This window comes from Penaeus monodon, chromosome 42 (genome assembly GCF_015228065.2).
Source record: "Penaeus monodon isolate SGIC_2016 chromosome 42, NSTDA_Pmon_1, whole genome shotgun sequence".
Lineage (NCBI taxonomy): Eukaryota > Metazoa > Arthropoda > Malacostraca > Decapoda > Penaeidae > Penaeus > Penaeus monodon.
In genome coordinates, this window is record NC_051427.1 from 24,498,819 (window position 1) to 24,510,262 (window position 11,444).

The window sequence follows — 11,444 nt, forward strand, 5'->3', positions numbered from 1 at the left end:
ACATATATTAATATAATATATATAAAAAGATATATATAACACACACAAGACACACACACACACACAACCACACACACACATATATATATATACATATATATATATTATTATATTATATATATTAATATTATAAACACACACACACACACACACACACACACACACACAACACACACACACACACACACACACACACACACACACACACACACACACACACACACACACACACACACACACACAAACACACACACACACACATACACACACACACACACACACACACACACATACACGTACAGTAGCAAAAAAGGAAAAAACCGAAAGTGCTTGTGCTTGCATCCGCTACTTAGCCGGCAACCTCAACAAAATCTGCCAATAATTAGCGTTGTTTGTTAGGTTAGTCAAAAGAATATTCCTTCATTAAAAGTATTCATTAAAAACACATTTTAATATGCTGGCAATGTGAAGTCTTTATTGACTGTAATGATTTTGATTTTTTCAATTGTTTATCCTTTTGTAGACAATACACGTAACTTAAATGTTCGGCCGAGACTTTAGATGGTATCAGATGTCAACAACATCAGATTGCCATGCCTATAAAGAGACACATAAAGATTATTAGGTATAAATTGTAGTTATGTGTATAATCACAAGTTTATCTGAAAAGCAACAAGACTCGTATAATTCCGTGAAACAGAGCAAAGCCACCGTCAAAGTTTCCCGGACCAAAAAAAAAAAAACCAGCCCAAATCCTTTCACCAAACAAGCAAACTTTTGCCCAATAAGCGACGCCCCCCCGCTACCCCGGCCAATAAACGACCCCCGAGGGGCCCGGGGGTCAGCCAATCCCCCCGGGGCCCAATCTCCACCCCCCCCCGGGCCCCTGTCCAGCTGAACCAAAACAGAAGCTCAAAGCCCGAATTTCCTCCACGAAACCTCGCTGTTTAAGCCTCTTCGCGATGGATCTGCGGGCGGTTTTGGCGGCGGCGATGTGCCTGAGTGCGGGCGTGATGGGCGCAGCGCCGGAAGAGCAGTGCCACACGTTCGCGGGCGGTGCAGTTTACCCAAATACAGAAGGCAGGGCTTCGGGACACAGCCTGCAGTGGACCAAAGCCATGAGTAAATATCTCTCCCTTTTAGCCACTAATTCGCAAAGTTGGCCTGAAGTTTCACTACTAATTTATATAATTCACTTATTTTTACGTGTCTGACCTGCTTTTCATTCCTGTCTTTTGGGTTTTATTCAATTTTTTTCTCGCTTCCATTTTTTCGTTTCCCACTTCCAAGTACTTGCTAATTTTGGGTGATGATTTCCCCTTAAAAAATCAGGTTAATTTAAACACGAAAGATAGGCAATGTGATGTAAGTTTTTTGAAGGAAAATGTTTTTTTCCCCCTTATTTGAAAGTACAACCTTAAGCGTTCTAAATTTGTTAATGGTTTACGATTTTAAAAGTAAAACCTTTAAATGTTCTAAATTTTTTAAGGGTTTACGAAGCTGTTTTTCCCTTTCGCCCACCAATCCTAAGGGCCCAACCCCTTTGAGGGTAATTTTTTTCAAAAATGTATTTTGGGGGTCCCCGAGTTTTTTTTGACGAAAATCGTGATTTTTATAGGTAAAATACGGTGTATGCCATTTTTGGTTGGGGGAACCCCCATATTCCACCCAAAAAATTTGTTTTGATAATTCCCATGTAGGGGGGGGCATAAATAATCGGGGAAAATTTATGGGGTAAAACTTTCTTAATCAGTAAAGATAATGAAATTTACTGCATAATACAGTGAAAAAAAACTTTAAAAATCACCCCAAAAAAAACTTTAGGGGAAACCGCCCCCCAATCTTGAAAAATGCAGCCCAAAACGCCCTTTTAAAAAAAAAAACTGGGTTTGGGAAAGCATCTTCTAAAAAGTTTTAACGGGCCCCTTCATATGTTTTCAAAAAAATCTACAAAAAAAACCCCAATCTTTATCAAGCTGTGAACCCAAATTTTTTTATACAAAGTGTATAAAAAACCGTTTAACCAAGCAACCCTTACCTAACACCCTATAGGGGTTTCCCCCCCTTTGGCCCCCCCCTTTGGGGTTTTTCCCTAGGGGGGGCATCCCCCCGGACCCCCCTTTGGGGGGTTTTACCTGGGGGGGGGCCCTCTCCCCCCGGGACCCCCCTTTGGGGTATTTACCTATGGGGGCCCCTCTCCCCCCGGGAAACCCCCCATTGGGGTTTTCCCCCTTTTTTTCGGGGGCAGGGCCCCGGGCCCCCCCCATTGGGGTATTTCCTATCGGGGGCTCTGTTTCCCGGACCCCCCCTTTGGGGGTTTTTACCTACGGGGGGCCCCCCCCCCGGGCCCCCCCTTTTGGGGTTTTTCCCCTAGGCAAAATTTATTCACGTTTAGCCCCCTGGACCCCAAGGGAAATTTACCTTTTTTTAGGGAGGAAAGGCGGACCCCAAAAATGGGAGAAAAGGCTGCATCCGTTGGGGCCTTGGATACTGCAGCGGAAGGGGCCGCTTTGGCCAGGACCCCCAAAATGGGCCCCCTTTCCTGAAATGTGGCACCTTCTCCTTTATTGCCCCTCCAGTTTGTTCGGGGGGTTTGGGGTGTGGGCCCCGGGTGTCGGGGGGGTCAAAAAATTTTTATTTATGTTTAAAATTTCCCCAAGTGTTAAAACCCTTTCTTTCCTAAAGGGCAATCATAACCCTTCCCCAACCCCAAAATTTTAATTGACTTTTCATGTTTTTTTTCTTTTATGATTTGCAGTAGTGTTTGGGGGAGTCATTTTTTTTAAAAAACCCCCCCTGCAAATATTCTTTTTTTTCCCCCGACACAACTCCCAAATCCCCACTCCCCATCGATGATCCTCCCTTTGGGTTGTTTTTTCTTTTTCAAATTTTGACTCGTCTATTTAAACCCCCTTTTCCCGGCCCAAACCAATTTTTTTTTTCCAAAATTTTTTCACACCAAAAATTGTGCATCGGGGGAAAAAAAAAAGGACGCCCCAGCCACATACGTTTTGCCCACTAATACCTATAATTTCGTTTTTTACAAATTGATGGGGTAAAACATTCACCAAGTAAATATTTACAAAAAAACAAATTTGTAGCCAGGGGGGCTATTGGTAGCCATGGTTTTTAAAAAATTACTGCTGAAAATTAATTTTTTTTTGGTTTTTTTTTTTTCACTCAAAAGATTTTTTTTGGGACTTTAAAAAATTTGTGCAAGTTGCATTTAAAGCCGCCACGGTTCATCCCCTTTTTTTACTTTGGCGTGTATCGCTTGTACACCGTGACTCCCCAGATTTGAAAACAAAATTTCAGGGTTTCCAATAAATTTGTTCAGGTTTTTAAAATTTCCCTGTGTCAAATTTAAAAACCGGTTTTTTGGGTACGGGAATTTTCGTCTTTCACCGGGGGCCATTTTTTCACGGGAATGTAAAATACCCGGGGCCCTTTGGGGCCAACAGACGGTCGGGGGAAAAAAATCACGCCATTTTTTGGTACATAAAATGTTTAAAAATTTCCCAATGGGAAAACCAAAAATTATATTGATAAAAGGGTAATAATAAGGAATTTTAACGTCAAAGGTATGAAATATAAATAATGAAATTTTTGGGAAAATATATATAGCCGACATACTAATTTTTCCACACGCACATACGAATGACTCGCTGTTGTTTTTTGGGATTTTTTTTGGCCCTTAAAAAAAAATATTCCATTACCAGAGGTAATCACTGTTTTACTTACATTTTTGTAATGGGTTTTTTTGCTTTTCAAAAACCATTAAAACCGTTTTTTGCTACTCCGGGAAATACATATTTATATATATTTTCCGCCTTGAGGGCATAGGGCACTTCTTCAATTCCACAAACTTTGCTGTGGGGTTAAAGTTACCAAGAGCAGCGCAGAGATAGAGGGAAGTGGACTCCGCTAACTCAGAGGATGAGAAATAGTCACAAACAACACAGGTACAGCTGCTGAGGCCTCATGTGTACCGGGAAATAATGAAAATATCACTGCTTGGAGACTAAGTCTACAATACCATCACAGACCCATTTCTCAATGTCACGTTTTCTATATGTTGGCACAAAGGGCTAATAAAGGATGGATTTATAGGGTGGTTTCCCCCCCTTTGTAGGGAATAAATAGAAGGTAGGGAGGGTTAGGAGGATTTTTGGGTTCACATGATAGCCTGGTTTTGGGGCTTTGTCGCAGGAGGATGCATAGCTCTTGATAACGAATAATCCTTGTGGTAGTTAGCGCCTTTAGGGTTAGGATTCATTCAGTCATTTATTTAAGTCGGGATCTTGGCATCTGGTGGATGGAGTAAAGTTTCCCCTTACTTTTGGGGGAAATTAATGATTTAAAATTGATTTAAAGGGGGCTTACCCCCTTTATATTTTTTTTGAAACTATTTTCCTTTCTATAATAAAAAAAAAAACGGGCCCTTTTACAGATTATTTGGTACATAGTGTAGTTTTCTTTGCCTTTTGCTGGAGAACCAGCAGGCGTGGAGGTATCAATTACCACTTGATCCTGGGGTATCTAATTGCCACTCATATTGTCACTTTAAGTAGGTATCCTCCAGTAATAGTATGCAATAACCTGTTGAATCTGTGGGCTTACTTGTGACTTTAAGTGTGTAATTTGTAGGCCCAGCCCTCCCGAAAAACCCCTGTACGTTATTTCTTTGGGGAAATTTTTTTCTTTACAGTACAGATGTACCTGCCAGGGACTAAGTTCCCAACTACATGTGACAAAATTAATTAAACAATCTAATTTGCCGTGACTGGGCGTGCCCAAGGAGAGGGTTGATAACCCCCAACACCCCCCAGGGAAACATTGCATTCACCTCAGGATGCATGGCAGGATACAGATGAAAAACAGGAACACTGAGTGAACTTGGGCTATGAGCGGTGCTTTCCACAATTTTTCCCTTTATTTGTGGAGTTACCATTCATGTCTGCAGATTATTTCTTGTGCTACCGACTACAACTTTTTGTCCTCTACCAGAAAGTCATCTTCAATTTGCCCTAGCTTAGTGCGTCCATACTGCTAACCCTTCTTTACAGTATGGATGCAATAAGCTAGGGCAAATGATATTCCGTTTAGGATAAAAAAATTATAGTTTTTAATTGTCAGTACAAGAAAAATTTTTTTTTTTTGGGGGCAAACAGTAAAAGCTACAAAAAAAAGAAAAAAATTTTCAGAAAACCCGCTTTACAAACCTAAGCCCCCCTTCCCTGCTCCTGAGGGTTTACTCTATCCCGCTGTGAACACAAAAAGTTTGCTGGGGGTATTGAAAGGGGCAAAGGGCCCTTTCCCTGAACCCCTTTGCAGGCAGTGCCCAAAAGGCATCCCCTGTCATGGCAATTTAGATTGTTGAGTAAAGTTTGTAATGTGGAGTTGGGGACTTAGTTTTTGGCAAGTAAAGGATTTCCCTGCTTTCCTCCCCTTTTTTTTAAACATTTTTTCTTTTTAAAACCATTTTTTCCCAAATCTGTTTAAATTTTCCCAAATCCATATCTCCCCGGTAGTCTAACTCCCTGTGCAATAACAATAAATAAAATTATGGTAATTGTTAGCTTTTGATATTTTATTATTCATTTTTTGTAACACACCCTATGGGCCCCAGTCTGGGAGGAGGAATAAGGGTCATGACATGGAAATATTTTTTTCCCCTTTAAAACCCCCCGTTCCCGTTATAAACCACAAAGTTTCATTCCCCCTTCATTTACCCAAAGGAAAAAGATGTTTAGAGCCCCCTTTCCCAAATGCTCATGAATTTTTTAATGTTCCTCCAAGAACTTTGTGTGCTTACAGTGAGATACTCTGTCACCTTGGCCCTCTAGATAATTTTCTCATGATGGCACTTTCCTGTTACCTGGCCCTTGACTTTTCTCCTCCTCCTCCCTCATGTGATGGTCACATCACCTCAATCCTGTGGGTTTAAATTACTTGTGACAGGATTTACTTGTGTGGGAGCAATTCATGCACTGGGGTATGTGCACAGTCAACAACTTGAATGAAAAAAATGAAGAATAGGGAGCCTGTATTTTTCCCATTTTGTGAACATTTACCTGCAGCACACTCAGTTCTCCAGTAATTGAGGCTAAAATAAGCCTAAAATCCTACATTTATGGAGCAGTAGCTCCTGTTAACAGAGCCATACAAGTGAAAAACTGTTTAGGGTGCACAACTAGGAGCAATTAGGGCTGCAAAAAGGGCCCAAAATCCTTTTTGTCCAAAATGGGCTTGATTTATTTTTTGAAAAGATGATGCCCTACTGTAATTTTGGGGTTAAAAAGCTTTGCTGTCAGCAGTAAATTCCTTTGTTTAGATTTTGGGGATGTTTCCCTTTTTTTTAAAATGAAGTTTGAAATTTAAATTTGGGGAAAAATGAAATAATTTGATAAACATTTGCATAATTTCCACACCAAGATGTGGTATATATAATAACACTGTCGTAAAGGAAAGTGAAAAAAACACACCGATAAATGAAAAGAATAATGTCAGAAAAGAAGATAGTATGCTGCAACAAATGCCAAGCAGAGAATGCACAGGTTTAGGATATTTTTTGGTTCATAAGGTAAAGTTTGTGGATTCCCAGGAGTGGCGGACAAAAAAAGGGTTCCCGCCTTTATGTACTGGGGAACCAAAGAAACAAGAAATAAAAGTAGCAAGGTTGGTTTAATATCTACATACTCGTTAATTTGACCAGTTATATTTACAACAAACGAGTCATTTTTTTGCATAATTGTCTTTGATTTAGAATATCAAATCTCCCTCAATAGTTTTTTAAAAATTTAAGGGGTTTAAAGACAATTTTTGATGTCATAAAATTTTTATTATCCTCTTTCTCATACTACTACTGATTTGTTGCAATGTATTTACACCAAATCACAGGTGTTTTCTTTATCTTTCAGTCAGCAGACCGGCCCCAGAGTGGGGAAAGGGACCGCGGTCAAACGGGCGGAGAGGTTTTTCCCAGAGCTCAAACTGAGGGGTACCGGGGGAAAAAACCTTCTTCTTCTTCTACCCCGTTGGACTTGTAGGTTTTAAAAATATTGTTGAAAGATGTAGATATAAATTTAGATCAGAAAGTTTTCCCTTTTAAAAGTTCTTTTTTTCACGTTTCATGTCTATTTTATTTCATTTTAATTTTTCATCATTTTCATTATCATTATCATTATACATTATCATTATCATTATCACCACCACCATTACCACTACCATTACTTTTTTTGGTCTTATTATGAGCTTCCTGTACATATCTGCATTTATAACAGTGTTTTCTTATCAAAAAATCTATACTGGAGTTTAAAAAGGAAAAAGGGAAAATTTTTTAAAAATCATGTGTAAATTTTTTAAAGTGAAAAACATAAGTGTTTTATTTATTTTCACAGTGTACTTCTGTGAAATGGGAAAGTAAAAAGAAAGGGGTTATAAACAAACTGCTCTAAGGGTTTTCTAATCTCTGTAACATATTTAATTTCCCAACATTTCAAAAAATTGTGAGAGTATATAGGCCTGCCCCTGCTTCTCTCTCTCTCTCTTGTTTTTTCTCTCTCTCTCTCTCTTCCCCCTTATCTCCTCTCCTCTCTCTCCTCTCTCTCTCTTTTCCCCTCTCTTTCTCTCTCTCTTCCCCCCTTTTCCTTTTTTCTCCCCTTTTCTCTCCCCTCCTTTTTTCTCTCTCCTCTCCCTTTTTCTCCCCCTTTTTTCTCTCTTTCCTCCTCCCTTTTTTCTTTCTCCCCTTTTTCCCCTCCTTTTCCTGTCTCTCTTCTCTCTTTCTCCTTTTCTCCTCTCTCCTTTCTCCTTTTTTCTCCCCCTTTTTTCCCTTTTCTCTGTCTCTCATCTATTCTCCTTTTCTCTCTCTCTCTTTCTTTCCCTCCCTTTTCTTTCTATTTCTCTCTTCCCTTTTCCCTCCTTTTCTTTTCCCTTTTTCCCCCTCGCCTTTTCCCCGGGGCCCCCTTCCCTTTTTCCCTCCGGGGGTTCCCTTGCTCCCTCTCCTTTTCCCTCCTCTCCGCCCTCCATTAAAAATTCTTTCCTCTAACCTTTCCTTTCCCACCTTTCCTCCCTTCCAAAATTTTTTTTGAAATTTTGGTGCCAAAATTTTAATTATCCCTTGGGTTTTTTTTTTTAAAAACCTTTCCTTTTTCTGGGCAGTACCAAAAATTTTTTTTGGGAAAAAAAATTTGGTTAAGATTTTTTTGAAAAGGGGGTTTTGAAAAAAAAGAGGGGTTGTGGTTTCCTCGACTCCTTTTAACCCTTCCGGAAAAGTTTCCCTTTGGGGGAAATTTGGGTTAATTTTGACCAAATTAGGGGCCTTCCCTTCACTTTTTTTACTTGGGTAGCTTTAGCACCAATTTGTATTTTTTTTTTTCCGAATTTGACCTTTATTAGGTGAACCCTATATATTTGAGTTGATAATACTAAGACCTAGTATGTTTGCACAACAGGGAGCCTTTTTTTTCTCTCTCTTTGCTTTGAATGTAAAGAAACAATTTTATAGTCATTCATTAATATACAAGGTCAGGGAGCACCTTCACCTGCATGGATTCATAGTGATCAAGAAAGTGTATGGATGTCCACACCATTTTTTCACTCCCAAACACATGATAAATGCATTGTTGAAGCAAGGCAAAGGGCACAAGGAGATCCCACAGATTTTGCACAAGCATCATTAAGATTTTTAGCCCATCACTGCCAGGTCACGTGTATGAGCATCATAACAAACCACTTGGTCTGTGGGGTAGACCAGTATGCACGGCAACACACCAATAATAATAATGATAATATTAACAATATTAAAAATAATAATTTAATTTTATTTTTAATTATTATTATTTTTATATTTTTGTTGTTATGGTATTGTGGATGGGGGACCATTTGGGCTTGTTGTAAGACTCCTGCATCCAGTGTCTGGCCGTTGCCAGAAACCGCCAGAGTTTATCACGCTCGGGGATTTCTGTTGCCTGGCGGAGTGTATTTAAAAAAACACCATGACATGCACTTTTCTTTAAAGACTGTAATCCACCCCCTTTTCTATTTGTTTATTTTTTATTAATTTTTCACTTTTGTTTGGGGAGTTATCATTAGGATACGGCATCACTGAAGTCATCGCCATTGTGTCATATGTGAAAAGCCCAAAATCTCTTCACCCACTTGCCTCTTCATCCCTACTCCTGTGCCTTATGCAGATTCTTTCCCCTGCAGGATGGTGGCCTGGGAAAGCTCAAGATCCCTCTGCTCTCTGACATCACCCACAAAATTCCAGGATTCGGTTTACTAGGGGACAAGGCATTGCCCTCAGGTACGGGTCATTTCCCATGTTGTTCCTTTTGACGCACTTTTAGATCTGTAATTCCCTTTTCAACTAGAAGTTATTTCTGTAAATTTTGAGTATGATCGATTGATTTATTTATTTATTTATTTTTATTCTTTTTTTTAGTAGTAGTAGTAGTAGTAGTAGTAGTAGGACATAATTATGTACCAGTTTTCTATATTTTTGTTTTATATAAAAAAAAATTATTAAATTTAATATAAACTATGGGCCTCTTCACTATAACCAACAATATTAATCATTATACTCTTTGTTATGGAAATAACAATTTGAACCATTATAATTGATATCCAATGCTCAACCATCTCTCCCCAGGGGCCTGTTCATCATTGATGACAAGGGAGTACTGAGACAGATCACCATGAACGACCTCCCTGTGGGCCGGTCTGTGGACGAGACCCTTCGTCTGGTTCAGGCCTTCCAGTTCACAGACCAGCATGGGGAAGTCTGCCCAGCTGGATGGAAGCCTGGGGATGACACGGTGGGTGGTTTCGTCTGTTTGTTGGTCCGAATTTTTGGTTTGTCCTTTGGATTTTTGTGGTGCAGTGATGTGTCTGTCTGTCTGTCTGTCTTTTTTTTTTTTTTTTTTTGCCTGCTTCCATCATTTGGTCCATTCACACATTGTTTAACCATTAGTTTGTTGATATATTTATCTGAAGTGTGTGAATGCATGTGTGGTATTGATGGATAGGCATTTATAAAGGATACCGATGATTGTAAACAGTACTGGGTGAATAGACTCCACTACTGTCTTTTTTTCTTTCATTTTCTGTTTCCTTTTTTCTTATTTCATTATTTTTTTTTTTCTCTCTCTTTCTTATTTCATCTCTTTTCTCTTTTAGGTGTTTTTTTCTTTTTCTTTTTTAGTTATTGCTGGGAGGGTGGTTTTTATCAGAGGTACATGTTATCTTTATAGTCACCTCTCACATAGCCCTCATTTACAATGCTGCAATATTAATCTGTCTATCACCATTTCCGTCTCCCTCCTCCTGTCCGTCTGTTTTACTTTCCCCATGTTTCTCCACCATCATCTCCCTTCTCACCTCTTCCATATATATATATCTAGCTTGCCATTCCTCATTTCTCTTCTCCAGATCATCCCCAACCCAGAAGAGAAACTCAAATACTTCAAGAAAGCCAACCAGTAGGGCCAGTCCAGCTGTTGCGTGGGGTTGCAAAACACGCTTGCGATGGAAGGAGGAGCAAAGGGAAGCCTTGAAGAAATAGGGAGAAACTTGAGAGCAAGATGAGGAAAAGGAATCCGAGGGATAGGGGTCGAGAGAGCAATGGGTTCCTCCAGTTCCATGCGAAATCAAGTGGATTTGGTTACGGTGGTGATGATCGCTTCTTAAGAGTGTTCATTAGACGCATTTTTGAGGATGTACAAAACCCGGTGATTGGGAAAAGTGGAAGTATGTATGTCATGAAGTTTGATGCTAAAGTGATCTGTTGTTGTTTTTTTTTCATTTGATTGTTTTTGATGATTTTGTTGATATATCTGGGTTTTATGACTGGTGATGTTTTTGCATACAGGTACTCGAATTTTTGGATTAAAAAAAGAAATAAAGCTTTATTTTTTCATAGATATTTTTGTGTGTTCAACAGCAAGCTGGTTTGATTTTTTACATTCCTAGTGCAATTAAACTAGTAAAAATCTCAAAGAAAGCCAAGCCTTATGATTCCATATTGGTTTTGTTAAACATTCCAATCCTTAAAAGAAATAAAGATTATGCCAATCCTACAGAAATGAAAGTTATACACATTTTGCCATTTCAGTTTCATTGTAGTGTGTATAACATCATTTTTCTCCATTACTACAATGCAGTGTAATCACCATGGTTCATAACCCTTTTGATGTACCATAAAACGAATGATAATGACTAAACTTGTCCAGATTGTGAAACTAACCGTAATCTCTGTTGTAACTGGTATTTCACAATTCCGCACAGCACCCCACAACAGGTAGTTCACACGTGTCTGTTGTAGATGTTAACATCGTCGCCAGCACTGACAGGGGAAGACTTATTAATGATTTGTCAATAATTGATTAAAACAGGATACAAGTGGTTTATTTTTTTCCTTGTGGGGGGAACTGGTTTTATTATCC

General features: G+C 39.2%; 1 protein-coding gene across 1 annotated transcript; it reads left to right on the top strand.

The window, feature by feature from the left end:
* The first annotated feature begins 870 nt into the window (after positions 1-870).
* LOC119599218 (peroxiredoxin-4-like) lies at positions 871-11,397 on the top strand. The gene is given in 8 exon segments (XM_037948959.1): positions 871-1,122; positions 6,921-6,974; positions 7,401-7,422; positions 8,631-8,754; positions 9,211-9,280; positions 9,283-9,307; positions 9,653-9,818; positions 10,432-11,397. Coding segments are annotated over 8 exon segments (675 nt in total). The 5' UTR covers positions 871-962; the 3' UTR covers positions 10,486-11,397.
* The last annotated feature ends 47 nt before the right edge of the window (positions 11,398-11,444 follow it).